The 14,895-nt window shown below is 39.2% G+C and overlaps 1 protein-coding gene across 2 annotated transcripts in view; it reads right to left on the minus strand.

The window, feature by feature from the left end:
* Positions 1-14,895, minus strand: part of PARD3B (par-3 family cell polarity regulator beta) — a 401,283-nt gene that overhangs the window by 43,795 nt on the left and 342,593 nt on the right. For both annotated transcript variants that reach the window (XM_082285055.1, XM_082285054.1), the window contains one exon: positions 7,429-7,564. In XM_082285055.1, coding sequence (XP_082141181.1) covers positions 7,429-7,564 — 136 coding nt within the window. The remainder of the gene's footprint in view (positions 1-7,428; positions 7,565-14,895) is intronic.

Here is a 14,895-nt window from a genome sequence, read left to right on the forward strand (position 1 = left end):
TTGAGCAGAACAGTCAAAGTTATGTACAGCACCAGCCTTACAGGATAAATGCAGTTCTCTTTTTTCATATTTTGTACTTTATTTTAATGCAGTCTTGATATTAGATTAGCATCTGCACTACAGACCTTAGACTGGGAACTAATAAAGTTATCCACCCAATCTCCCCATGTCTGAGTCACTGACTTTCTTTTTCATTTTAAATAATTATAACGTTGCCTGTTTGTTGAGAAAAATAGGGCATTTATATATTCATAGATAATTGCTTATACCCAGCACCCAGCGATACATTCTAATTACTTTTCACACCTTGGCTGTGAAAAAATCTTGAACTTTTTAGTGTTTTTTTAACTGCAAGACAACAATGTAGCCAGAGCACTGACACCCTGACTGCTGAAGCTGCATCTAGGATGAAATTTAACAACCAGTTCGGCTAAGGCATTTTGCAGTGAGGAACTTCAGCAAAACTCAAGAAGACCCAAGGCCTCCACCTCAGATCTTGTGCTGCAGTAATGAGAAATGCTGCACAGTTACACAACAGAAGAACTCAATCCAGAAATCAAACGTAATGAAAAGTCCATTATTTCAGTTGGCTTCTGTCACATACTTAACTATAACAAATACAAGATTTGGGCTCTCTAACAGCCTCAGTGACACAGTTGTGTTGCTTGACCCAGCTTCTTTCAAGCTCAACCCTTGACCCCCAAGTTCTGCACACACTGGGCAATCATTGCTGTTTGCCTCACTGAGGTAATTTTGCTTTCCCTGATCTTCAAATTTTGCAGTCCTTTGTCCAAACCACTCTGTTTTTGCAGGATATTATCTCTAGCGGGCAGAGCTGGACAGTGACCAGCATCTTCAGGCAAGGGGGTGCTGTCTGGCAAAACAGTAGGCAGGCAAGTCTTTGGATCATTGGTATGTTTTAGGGAAGAGATTTCTTTTTAATCAGCAACACTGAACATGAACATGACCCAGGGAAATTAAGTTGTGAGAACTAAAAAAGAAGTCAACCATGTCAGCATCTACTTGACAAATGCACCGGATACCTGGTAGTAAAGGCCAAAGCTTGTGCCTAAAGGGGGTCAGGTTTGAGGCCTGAGTTCAGGCCTGATCCAGTAAATACCTAAGTGTATGCTTAGCTTCAGACATGAATTTCAGTGGCATTACAGACTTGTCTTGTAATTAAAAAGTGAGTGTTTTAACTGAGGCCCCCTTTCAGAAGGTGAAGCAGGCCTGTTACTAATGGCCTGAGGAAGGGGAGGTCAATTTTAAAAGGAAGCCTGCTTTCCACCCACCCTTATAGTCAGACCCAGGAGCAGCTGTATTTGATTCTATTGGCGTGTGGGGCACTGAGCTGCTGGGGGTTGGGACCAAGCTGTCACAGAGAAGTGTTACTGGGGGTGAGTAAGGGAAAGCTCAGGGTGCAAAGGACTGACTTTGGCAGCCCCATGCACCAAGGCTCGGTGTTAAAATCTCAGTCCTCTTCCAGCTTCTCTATGTGACGCTGGCCTGAGATTTGGCAGAGTGTGCACACATGCTCAGGGAAAGTGGCCACACAGTCCCCTGTCTACAGAGTGACCACCAAGTAGACAGAAACTTGTTGAAGCCTGTACTGGCAGGAGCTTGCCAAACCTGAAGCAAACTGCAAATACCCAGCTACTACTGAGAACTGAAGTCAAGCCAGGTTATAGCCTAGCTCCAAAAAGGTTATTTGTGCTCATTTTCTGTGCCCCACAGAATAAAGAGCCCACAGACAAAAGCTGCAGAGCTGTGGACTATGTGCTCAAACACAGTAACTGTTCAGCATACTAAACAGCGTGAATTACCTGCTTACAAGCTCCCCTTATCAATATAATTATCAGTTAGAGATTTGTTTCTTGCCTCCCTTAACATATTGGCAAATTAAGCAAAATATATACGATGGAAAATCTCTAGGGCCTTTCATATCATATCAAGTTGATCCATGGCAGCTGTCATGATCTTTGCAATGCCCTACTCAAATCCTCCATTTGGGCAATATCAGAAGAACCTATCCTAACTGCAAAGGACATGATTGCTGGCACATTTGGAATCTCTCAGTACTGTGAGCCTGCAAGGACAGCCACAGCCTGGCAGCACCACACGTTTTGGTCTGATTTCTTTCAACAACTTGTATGAAGTAAGATAAATGCTTAGTGTTTGTCTTCCTCAGAATCACCCCCCTGCACTGAAAAACAGCAAAACCCAGCTATGTGCTGGGGCACCTTGTGGAATAGATGGCATGAGGTATTTCTGGAATTCACATAATATTGTAGGGTATAAACAGTACCAATGAGCTTTGATAAAACGACATATGGCACCAGAACTGTTTCCCCTGGTAAATGAGAGCATGTACAAAGTGTATGCATGAAGACATGAGCATTTCAGACTCCCCTCTGGTTCAGATAATCTGTGCCAAATCTAACCTTTGTATAAGTAGGAATGATTCCAAACAAGTTATAGAAGTCACTCCTTATTACTAGTATTAATGGAATTGAATTTGGCTCTTCTTGCATGTGCCATTTGGAATAGTTTATTTTTCACATGAGGTTTGGCAGGGATTTCTCCCAAATAATTTTCCCCCAAAACTACCCCCAAAAGCTGGCCAATTTCAGAATTGCTCTTAGTTAGAACAGCTCTGTACAATACATCCCAATCTGAAACTTTCATTAAGCAGAGACAAGTTGGGGCCATAAAAAGTTCTCGATCAGTAAGTTGATCATACATTCTAATAAAATGTTTTGTGTACTCTCTTAATTAGTATTCTAACAAAAAATACTTCCGATCTGTATTTTTTAAAGCAGCTATACTTTAAATACGTTATTGTATTTTTCTTTTATTTTTCTTTTTATTTAATGTTTTCTACTAATAGTCTGTGGACTCAGAAAGTCTGGAATTTGCATCAGTTTCTGCTATATGGTTTCACATAAAATTGTCAGCTTCTCCCATTGCGCTAGAAGACAGGAATGTTACTATTCTAGAAGTTGGAATTCTGGTTTCTAACCATAGTCCAACATAAATGTTTGTGTGTTTTAGGAACCTAACCTATTTGAAATACAACATCCTGAACCTGGAATTAATTGATCATGAAAAGTACAAACAGCTCCTTATTCATCCTGAAGGAAGCGCAGAACCCTTTGACACATTATGGAAAAATAATGCAGTTATTAATGCTCCTTTCTTTGTTCTCGTTGAGTTTTAGGCTTGGAATCCTGCCAGGCACACAATAAAGTACATGGCCTTTAACACACACAGGCATGATTCTTCTTTCCTACTCTCAGCTGGGAACTGACAAAACTCAGTACATTACAGGTTTCTTCCAATTGAAATGTCCACAGCCAGTATCCAGAGACCGGTTTTCTTGTATCATTAGGTTATTTACAAGCTTGCAAATCCGATCTGCAAATAAGGAAATGGCTTTTAGAACCAGTTAACCCAAGGTCCCGTACGGTGAAGCTGATGTGGTCACTAACAGGTGAAGAATTGTTTGCAATGTGGCCAGTGTTACATGCAGTCCTTGAGTGTACATTAAAAAGATAAAGTTTCAAGGATTTACTGCCATCCTGAAGGAAAGAATTGATGTTTTAAGTAACTGGATTTGTACAAAGTCTGTAAGACAATCCAAGTAAATCCTCAAATAGATGATTAATTCCTCATTATTTAAATGCCCTTAAATACAAGTGCAGATGCTAACTGCATGGCTTCATCTTGACAGCTCCTTAGCTATTTCTCATGATCTGCTATTAGGCTGTGCCTCTAAAGCCCTGAAAAAGACTGTCCATGAAAAAGCCTTCCAGCTCCTAGAGTGACTAAGTTCTTGCAGCTTATTCTTACACAGTTCTTTCAGGGTCTGACTGATACTGCAGCTATGATAATAGTACATAAACATCTGCCTCATTCGGGAGACCCGGATTAGGTTTTTATTGGGTATGTTCATGAGTGCTCTGAGTATCTGATGTCGCACTAAGACATGAGCATGTATGCACATGCCTAAACCCTTTTTAGAGCTGATACATCCCAATATTCCCTAGCTGTCAGAAAATGTTAGGGTAATCTCATTTTACACTGACAACAAAAGGCATTCAATTTCCTAGACAATATTTATACTTGTTATCAGCCTGTCCTTTGGCTAACCAGCTGAGGTTTACTTTAAGCCTTGTGATCCACCATACAGAATTTGGTTTATCATTTATACTAGTTATAAACCTCAAAAGAGGGGGTGGGTGATGGGGGGGAGAAAGTCCAAAGGATGCAAAACTTGACAACAAACCAAAGCACAATGGAACTAGAAAAGAATTTTAAAGGGTCTGGCTCTATAGCAGAGACAGTGCTATATACATTCGTCTGTTTATGGAGACACACTAAACTGAATTATTCAGTTCCTTACAAAAAGAAAACGAACAGACTGTGGGGAAGAGAAAGCAGAGTGAAGGCGCAAGAGAGCAAAAAATTCATCCAGCAACAGATGAGAAGGACAGAGGAGAATTGGAAAATGGATGCAGGGGGGAGGAATGGATGATGAGAGAATAGCAGGCCTATTTAAAATGAATTTTTGACCTTATTTTTAAAACATTTATGGATCCCAATTGCCTGTCATGAGATCATTTTCCCTTACAATGCTAGCTTTTCAGCCGGCTCTGCACTTTAACTTGATTTATCCCACTTAAAAAAAGTAGATTGTAAGAAATACCCCTTCTATTAGAAATTCTGTCCCACTACAGTGTCAGCTAAAGGCCACTTGTCAATGTCAGCTTTATCAGATAGAAATTTGCCTCATGAGTTCTCAGATACTATTTTGGAGGACAAGACCCAGGGTCCATTTTTGAGGCTGCTGATTTGCGATGGGATAGTGTCTTCTCTAATTATCCTCTGCTTTTCCCAACTTATCTGCATGTTTCATGAGATGGTGGGAAGTGATTACAGCAGCTGCTGCACATTAGAAAGACATCTTATAGGAAAGTTGGCTTAGGTAAAACAGTCGACTGAGAAAAGTAAGGAAAGGACTAATTGAGTCTTAAAAATACAGAGACCCAGCATTTCTTTTCCAGCTGCAGCTTCCCTGGTGCCATAACTTCCGGTGTGAAGAAAGAAAACTTCTACCAGAAGGTTTTCCTCCTCCTCCTCAGCTGTCTGTTGTCTCTTCAAAGAAAGACTTGACATCCTGAAGATTAGAGTAAGTTTTTATTTATTCACAATTATGCAATTAAGCATCAGCATGTCTCTTCACTGATAAGTAAAGGTGGAAAAAAATCAGCTGTTGTTCAATCTGTGTTACCACAGTACTGCTGAGGGTCAGCTGCCCAAGGTGGGAATGATGGCATTGCTTACAAACTATCTTGAGGACTCTCCTGGCAAGATGCTTTGAGACATCTGTTTTCTTTTTAATATTTTGATTCTATTTTGTTCTTTCTTTTCCATCTCTGTAGATTTTAACACAGGTATTTTAAGGGTAAAACTACACGCAGGAGTAGAACTTTCAGCCATGAGTCAAAAGAGAGCAAACTGTGGCTGCAGTATTTTCAAGGCTAGAAGACAGTGCCTATGAAAGCACAGCTGGATGGATCAATGGGTGATATTGTTGCAATGAAGAGACCAGAAGTCTTTGAAGTTTAGAAACCACTTCAACGAGAAGTTGAAGCAACAAACTTCAGAGTACCAAAGCCCTCAAGGTAAATTCTGATTTTTGAGCAGACTGTCGTTCCTCACAACGAAAGTATTAACAAATATTCCGCACTGGAAGGACAAAAAGCAACAATTCTGCTGCCACTATTACGAATCATTATTATTTCAAGATTTAGATACTTTAAGCACCCTTTCAGGTGCTTTGATTAAGAACAACATGCCTCATGGGAAAAGCAAAGCTTTGGAAATCAGTAATCTATGGGCATTATACCTAACAGAAAAGGCTTAGAGAGGATTACCTAGAAGAAACCTTTGTGAATCTTGTGAAACCACACTGGATCTTAAATCTCAACCTCATCTGAGCATTAATAAGGCTTTATCAGTTTTAGATAAGAAGTAGAAATCCTCAGGCTGCTGAAGAGGTAGCCCTGGCCCAGTCTGAGGCCTGTCAGGACACTTACCACAACACAGAATTTCACCAGAAAGACACATTTGATGCATATTCTTATTTTAGTTTACAAAAACAATTCAGAAGAAGAACGGAAGGTACATTAACTCACAAATTTGGGTCACAAAATTTAAGGCAGTGGATTAAAGTTAACTGCTCTAAGGAAAGAATTATTTCGCTGAAGATGACATTTTTAGTAATTGAATCAGAATAATATATACAACAACAGTTTTGGAATTAATGAACAAATACATATGATGATTTATGCAAAAAAACCCCTTTTAACTCTGTATCTCTCTGTGATTGCAATAAATTCTAGTCTTGCCCAGGATTTTTTGTACTATAGTCCCAGTCATTGCAGATTTCACTTCATCATTCACACCAGTAGTTTGGAGACATTAAAACCAATGTTAGTTCAAACTTCAGATGTATATAGATTTTAAAGATTTTAACATAATTCTGTCTTTTTTTAAACTAAAATTTTGAATTTAGCATAAATTGCATTTTATCAAAGTTACATTTTTTAATGCTGGTTGATTATAATTACTTCTAAAGAGACAGAGTCCAAGTTCAAAACTTGCTCAGGCAGAGCTCTTGAGTACCCCATGACTATGGCTGTTGCATTTATTTAACACATTCAAAAATCTGGCACTGTTGATTTAATCCCTGCTTCTTCTATAGGTTATAGGTTACTCTTCATCAGTGGGGAGAAGACATACTCTTCGTATGTCTCTGTGTAGTGTGAGTCCTAGATGTAAAACAGGGAATAATACACCATGCCTGTAACAATTCTATAGTGTTTGTAGAATATTTTAATATCTTTTGATGGCAGAGGAACAAATTATTACATTTTTCACCTTTTAAAAGTTATAAAGGCTGTAACGTGGCCAGATTGCTACTGTCCTGTGTGCAGAAGGAAGGGTAGGACAGACATGCCTCTATTTCCTCCCTCTGACTTTGCAGCTAAGCACAGTGAGAGTCTGCTCTTCTAATGCTCTTGTTAGCCCAGAGAATTACTGGATGAACAGCCAGAGTACCATGAATCCATCTGAAAAGCCTTGATGTTACCACATGTGACAAAGTTTGGCAGTCACTCTCTATCTTGGGCTTAAAGGAGGAAATCTGGGCCTAAATCAAACACAGTGAACAGACAAGCTAATTTTAGCGAAGTTCTCACTATTAACTTTTTTTTTGGTAGGCTGGCATGAAGGATTTCTCCATTCATATAAACTCCCTAAATTCATGTTAAACTGATACAGGATTTCTAGAAAACACAAACAAGTCAGCACCTTCTGCTAACTCTGAATGTTGCAAAAGCCCTTTGGATCCCACAGTGGACCTACCCAGAGCTGGTCGTAGTCAGAGAGCTGCGTTCTTCCCTCGTCGTCCTCATAGAAGGGCAAGCCCTCCCGCCTGGCCTGGTGGTACTCCTTCCGTAACCTCTGGATACGATCAGCATTCCCCCCACCTGTGCAGCCACTGAGGGGAAAAAAAAATCTAAATAAAACTCCTATGAACACACATATCTGAGACCAGGTACACACCCGAGACAAATTGATTATGTTTGATTTTCCTGATTTGCATAGTTCCCACTGGCCCATATCAGCCTTATTTTTGCTTTCCTATATTGACAAAGCTGCTAAATGTGAACTTGATCCCTGTTTTTAAAAAAGGCTGTCCCTGTCCAAAGAACTTAACAATTCCTGTACAAGACAAGAGACAACAGATGGATGCAGACAGATGGGGGGGCACAAGAAAACTTTTAACATTCCTGTGAGCAGCTATAAATGACTATCATATTTTAATAATAATAATGATGATGATAAGCTGACAAAAAATGTTTCCTTTTACTCCCATGCTAAATGTGGAATTTCCCTAAAATTACATATGTTCTAGGAAAAGAATAAACTACTATTCACAGAGAAGCACAGGAAAGTTTTGTCTCATGAAAAAAACCAAACTCCCTCCCAATTATACAAAGAACTCAAACATCAGCCATGAAAATCCAGGGGAGGCAAGAGAGATGGGAAAGCCCACTATTAAATCTTGACACCATCTTTTTAAAGTGGTAATTAAACTGTAATTCACTTAGTAATCCACAAAGACTCACTTGTATGCAGGACTGCATACACTGAAAACTGCTCTGGTAAATCCAGTGGAGTTGCTTCATCTATCAAGTTAAACACATGCCTTTCTGTGGGTTTTGACCCTAGTGAGCCTTCTAAAACCTTACAGCTGGGCTTGTACAACTGTGGAAGCTCAAGCTATAACCAGGAAGTATTAAATAAAATCCTGAAAATGGCTAAGAATTCAAAAACCTCTGGTCATATTTAAAATTAATAATTAAAAGTTTCCTGCAGCTACTTCCAGCCCTGCTGTAGTCAGCACTGGGGTGAGTGCTGACTGTATAGCTAAGTAGCATTTACTGGCATTCACAGGGGATTATTAATTATACAATTAATTTGTGGCTGCTCCTAAACTCAAACCATTGTTATTGCAGCACATCATCATATATTCTCTTAATCTACAACCTTAACTCTGCCTCACCACCAGTGGACTACAGACACAGAGATTTATTCACCTGAGCACAGACTCAGTGGAGCAGCTTGCTACATTGCACTCCACTATGAGTATGCCAGAATCTAGGGAAGCCTTTCACAGGATTTGCATAGCAAACTGAATTTGGACAGCACATACAAAATATTGGACATAAACCCATGAGTTCAATAATACTTAGCTTCTAGTATCTATCAGCAATATAGACTGGTTGGAAATTAACTACCAATTAAGAGAAATTCCATGTAGGCTGCAAATGCAACTAAATATGCAGTTACAATTGGAAATATTTACTTGAGGCATCAGTATGTTTCCATGAAAAATCAAATGACTTCCTTTCCTGAAGCCTAAGTTATCCATCCACTCTACAAAGTCCCAGAGGTTTCAAGCTTCTCTGGCTGACTTACTGAAATCTTCCAGAGCATATGAAATTTTTCTCATGATCTGCCAAGACAGTGCAGAAAGCTTGCATACACTCTGTGGACTACTGAGGGGAAAAAAAAGTATATTCCCTCTTCACCTTTATTCCTTCCACAGATAAATGCCTCTATTCCTTGCATGAATTCTTGTCAAATAGTGGAGAACTATTTCCAGTTTGCAAAACACTGAAACTGAGGTCTAGCTAATGGGGACTATCACTCAGAACAGTGAAGTTTGGTCCATAGCTCATGAACAGTACAATACCTGTGAAATCCCCTGACATTACTTGTGAGTACAGATAACATGTTTAATGAGGGCTGCTAACATATAGATAAGGCCCAAAGTATAGTCCCTGTTGCTTTGCCAACAACATTGCCCAAAGCAGCACTAGCTTGGAGGGAAATACTGAAATACAGGCAATAGGTCTAGTTTGATTCCAGCCAATCTGGCTCCCTGCAGCTCTCTGCAAACTGTATAGCACCTGTCACCAGTAGTCTAATGGCCACATACCCACTTTCTACCTCTAGGTACTTGTGTTGAAGAGGCAATCTGAAAATACCACACACATTGGGTTTTCTCCCCCCTTTTAAAGTTAAATCCGAGATTAATACATTTTAAGAGATAGTAACAGGAGCCTGTGCTCTACTGACTGTAGATCTCTGGTAGGTGAACTTCCCTCTGCTCAAACCCTTTGAGCCAGCAAGTGGAAGTGGTGCTGCAGAGTTCAAGCTGATTATATATATTACAAGACAGGGCTTGACAGATTTTGCTTTGGCAAACCTCTGCCACGCAGTATTAAACTACAAACCCTAAGCATGAGAATGAGTAGGAACATTTGAATGAAAGATAGCAGCACATGGAAAGTTATCCATCTGGATTAGTGTGAAAACACAAGCATAATCTCTGTGGAAACAAGCAGCTCCGTGAAGTCTGATTTCCTGTGCTTCTCTCCTGTGGGTTCTCTTGTGTCTGATAATGGTTCACACTGCAGAGTTTCCACTGAATGAATGCAAGAGCATTCATCTGGGTCTCTCTAGCAGGCTGCTTATTTTCACTTTGTGGAGCTTTGTGTTCCAGTATCTCTTGAACATCAAGTCACCAGTCAAGTCTGGTCAAAAATGGCCAGCAGGTTCAGAATTTGTTAGAAAAGTGAAGGGAACAGGTAGGAAGAGGGTTGGGTCAGTACATCTGCTTCATATTTTCAGGATACAGTTAAAGCACCACAATTTTTTTTTTCTCCACCAGTTTTTAGGCACAAATGTAAAAGACACTGGCTTTCGAAAGAGCTGCATTCTATCTTACCATGAAAGTTTTACCCACTCCTGAGTAAAGTGAGATAAATATGATGCCCTGTGCAATGCTCATGAAACAGTTCTGAATTTCAAGTTGGCTCCTGACAATTATGTGAATATATGAACCACATTCAAACTCACCAGATGAATTCAATCAGCACTGTGCAAATATCGCATACATAATCTATTAGTTTACCCCAAAGAAACTGAAGCATTGAATTCAAGCAGAATGAAGTCATCAGTAATAAAAAAAAGAAACCGATAAGGCAATATTAAAAAAAACCCAACACAATATTCCAAGATTTGCAGAGAAGATCATACATTGACTGTAAACTATTCTCCCCTCTGTCTATAAATACATAATTAAAAAATATTGGTTTGATCAGATAGCGGTTCTCAGACAGGGAAACAGCAGATGAATACCAGTTCAAATGTTTCAGATGCATGACTATTTATACTGAAAAGGGACCTGAACTTATAGATGAAATATAAAAACAATGCTCCAATCAAAGTCAGCTTACATTAAGGACACTTACTGAAGCTTTTCAGCAAGCCTAGTAAGTACAGCAGACAGATTTCTTTTACAGTACCTTTACATTTAATGCAGTGCTCTCTCCTTGAGGAGATATAAATATTACAGTCATCATATCTACAATTTTGTGCACACTTGCTTCCCTGACATGGCTCTGGAGCCATGCTACACATCCTTAAGGGAACCATGCAACCATTCCCTCCACCATCACATGTTCCCAGGATCCAACATTTAATCTACCCACGGGCTTCTCTGTGTCGTAAGACTGAGAGAACCGTTCACTCTGCATTTTTCAACTGATTTCAGAATGATTTCCTAAAATTGTGCTACGTGTAAGGAGACTGATTCAGAAGCAGCTGATACTGGGAAGTTTTAAAATAATGTCTCCGTGTAGGAATAAATCTCTGAGAAACTTCAAAAAGAGTTGTGAAGACCCAGGTGCTGATTTCAAACAATAGTAACAAAACATGTCCAAAATCCCAAGCCATAAACAAGCTTAAGAAAAGTTCAACAGTTCTTCCAGTAAGCTGCACACACTGCAAGGGTTTTTTTTGAAATAGAAAAGAAAAAAAACTCTTAACGTGAACATTCAAAAGAGGAAAAAAGCACATTCCTGGCAGTCATTCTGTAGTTTTGTTAAATACAGTCCTTAAAACCAAAGCTTTCTTCTGTGCTTGGGAGAAGGATAAAAACAAGTCAGTGCTAGCGTTCTAACCCCCATGATTGTTCTAGTCCAGCTGCTGGGGCTGTACCACCAACTGGGTAAAGAATTGCCAGCAATCACCTCCCTGGCCCCGTGCCTGCACCTGTCAGAAGCACCACGCAGGGCCCGCCTTGCCCACTGTGACTGAAAAGGGACCGGCTTCGAAACAGCCTCTCAACCGATACAGCTGGAACAGACATCCCAACACAAAAAGGGAACCATAACGTGGCAGAGACTGAGCTTCAAGCTCTCTGACATTATGTAAACTCTGACTGTGAAATTTCACCGCATCATCTCTGAAGAGAGAGATGAACAAGCACCACAGCAATAACATTATATATCCAATATGACTAGGTTTTTTTCAAAGAATCGAAACACCATAATCAGTATTAAATATGTATGGCTCAGGTTTTGCACAGTAAAATCTCCTCTGTGTTCTTCCTCTGAGTTGCTAATCTGGATTTCCATCATTCAAGTTAAAATGACATTTTTTAAATCAGTGAGTTACTGAAGCTTTCTTGATAATACAAAATTAAAAACAAGTGTTGCACATATGAAGTCAGATGAACCACTTAAAGCTATATACAAACATACATTTAAAGAGGCAATAAACATTTTGTTTCCAGTGGTTTTCCTAAACACATCATTATTGCACAGGACTTTTTTGCCAGCCACTTCTTTCAAACACTGATTTCACCCAGCTGACTGTCAGCCCCCTAAGCAAACAACTGGTGCTTCCAAGTTAAAATAAAACAAAACAAGCAAACAAAAAAAGAAGAAAAAGAAAAAGGAAAATTATTCTTTTAGAGAATTTTCTATTAACAAACAAATCCAAGACAAAATGTGATTCACAGACTCTAAAGAATGGACAATCTTCCATTCACGATCTGCTAAAAAACAAAACTAATTTTACATACTGAAAGGAACACAGTGGCATACAAAGATATACAGTATAAGGGTGTCCAACAGAGCATGTAAGAGTATCTTTCATTTAGAGTAAAACTTCCATTTTGAAGTTATAACAAATAAATATTTGAGTAAGTTACTCTTTCAGTTCCAGCCCTTGCATTTCTACCCTGAAGTAGAAAGTATCTTTATTGCTTATGAAGGTATTTCTGCAACCTCAATAGGAAGAAGGAATAAAAAGAATGGTGGGAAGCGATAAAAAGAAAATCAATAGTAAGAACATAATTCTATAATATTTCAGCTTTCATCTTTGTCACCACCAAGAGAAAGAGATTTTAGAGAGAAATGAACATTTGTTGTTTTCATATGAAATAGTATTGCAAGGAAAGACTGGTCAGAAATGCCTTGCTGACATCACTGATATTGCCTTGCAGGTTCAGGAATCACCTTTGATGTTCAGTCAAAGCCAGCCTGGGTTTTGGAAACACACACCCCACACTGAGGACCCAAGTTAAGAATGACATCTTTCTAGGAACTGGAACCATGGCTTTATTGGTCTCCACAACACCAGCTTTCTTGCTCTGGGCAGGAATATACTTGATGTATACACAATTACTGTCTTTCTCAGTAGAGAGGGGCTCTACAAGGACACTTGATTTGGACACTTGGGCAAAGTAGGTAGACTTTGAGTCCTGTTCCATTTAGGCAGGACTGTCTGAGAAGGTCTGCTCAGAGGGACTGATGTGAGAGGCATTAGATGGATGTGTTTCTCTCTATGTACATAAGTACATACAAAGAATCATAAATAAGCTGCAGAAAAACAAATTACACTGAAGAAGCTATTTACACTTATTTGAACCTGTATACTAAAGTCCCTGAATCTTAATCTGTTTTACAATATTTTGAAAAATCATGTACTTCAGTGGAACATACGCTGTCACCTTTCAATTCTTTAGGCTAACATAAAAGCAGTACAACTACTTCTGTCCAAAAGGTCAAAGCCTCCTAGGGCAGCACATGACTACCATTTGTCTGGACGTAAATTGAGTCCTATTGACCCTGTAACATCACTGCTGACCTCTTGACATTAGGAGCTTAGTGGAAAGAGAGAAGATGATATTCTCAGGTTCCTACACACTCATTAGGAAGAAAGAAGGAAAGAAAACCTTGCATGATATGAATTAGCGACGTCATTAACCTTTTCTTTCCCCAAATAGCTCACAATATGTTTACATAAGCCTCAAAAGAACCATTTGAAGATTCAGACCAACAGATTTGTATCACTTTCAGTTTTTCCAAACTGTTTATAAAATATCTCTCAGTGGCTTGACACAAAGCAACTTTTTATGTTTCCCTCCCTTCACATGACATAGAACACCTTTTCCTGTTTGTCATGGCAGACGGCCTAGACATTCAAATGAGCATCATCTTTTCAAACCAGCCACTTCTCATCTCCATTACTCTCCTTTATAACTTATAGTTGACTGCAGCTGGCCAGGAATAACGGGAGGTATAGCCTAATTTGTTGTTTTATGGAAACAAAATTGGCATACTGAGATTTAACTTCACTGCAAGCAGATATGGTATATGCTACTCTAACAGAAACGTTATTTGCAATCAAGTAGAAAGGAAAGAGAAAAAGGCAGACATTTTCTTCTTTGTAGCCAGATTGTCATCTTTATTTCAAAGAAAGGTCATTTTTTTTCCTTTTCTCTGCTCCATGTATTGTGCCTCATCAAAGAAGGCAATCACCAGACCTTAACTAATAATAAAAAAAAGATGCCTTTCCAGTTCAGGCTGGTTAATGGCAACGTCTGTTTCTGGCATGGGACCAGTTTACTGCTGTCTTGTTGATGTGAGATGTGCACTTGTCTCTGAAGGGCTAGGAAAGCAGGGAGATTAGGGACTCGGCTGCTGACAACAACCAAACTCTCTATAAACAATACACAATGAAAATAATGAAAAACAGATTTTCCTGGTATTTTCAGTAGCCTCTAGACAATGCAACAGTTTCTGGTTTCTTCACTAAAGATGATATCAATTATGCCTTTTATCCATCATGCAGAAGTCACGTGTGAGGCATAATTGAAGGCCTTCTCTCCAAGGTAATTTCATCTGGATTTACACGGCAAAGTACTTAAATTGCCTTTTTTGGCACTTTGTATTACAACACAGCTTGGGAGGGGGTATTTTACTTCACTGATGTAAAGCAGCTGGCATATTTAGAATAGATAGGTCACATCAACACAGAGCAGATTTTTCAGCCCTCCAAATTCCATTTACAGCAGCTTTAACAATTCAACAAAGCAAACACTGAATGCTAAACTCCAGTGGAGAAATGTAACAGTATTTCTTAAAAACTATCACACCTGCCTGCAACTGGCAGCTCGGTTTTTTTCAC

This window comes from Coloeus monedula, assembly GCF_965178545.1.
Source record: "Coloeus monedula genome assembly, chromosome: 7".
In the NCBI taxonomy this organism is placed as follows: domain Eukaryota; kingdom Metazoa; phylum Chordata; class Aves; order Passeriformes; family Corvidae; genus Coloeus; species Coloeus monedula.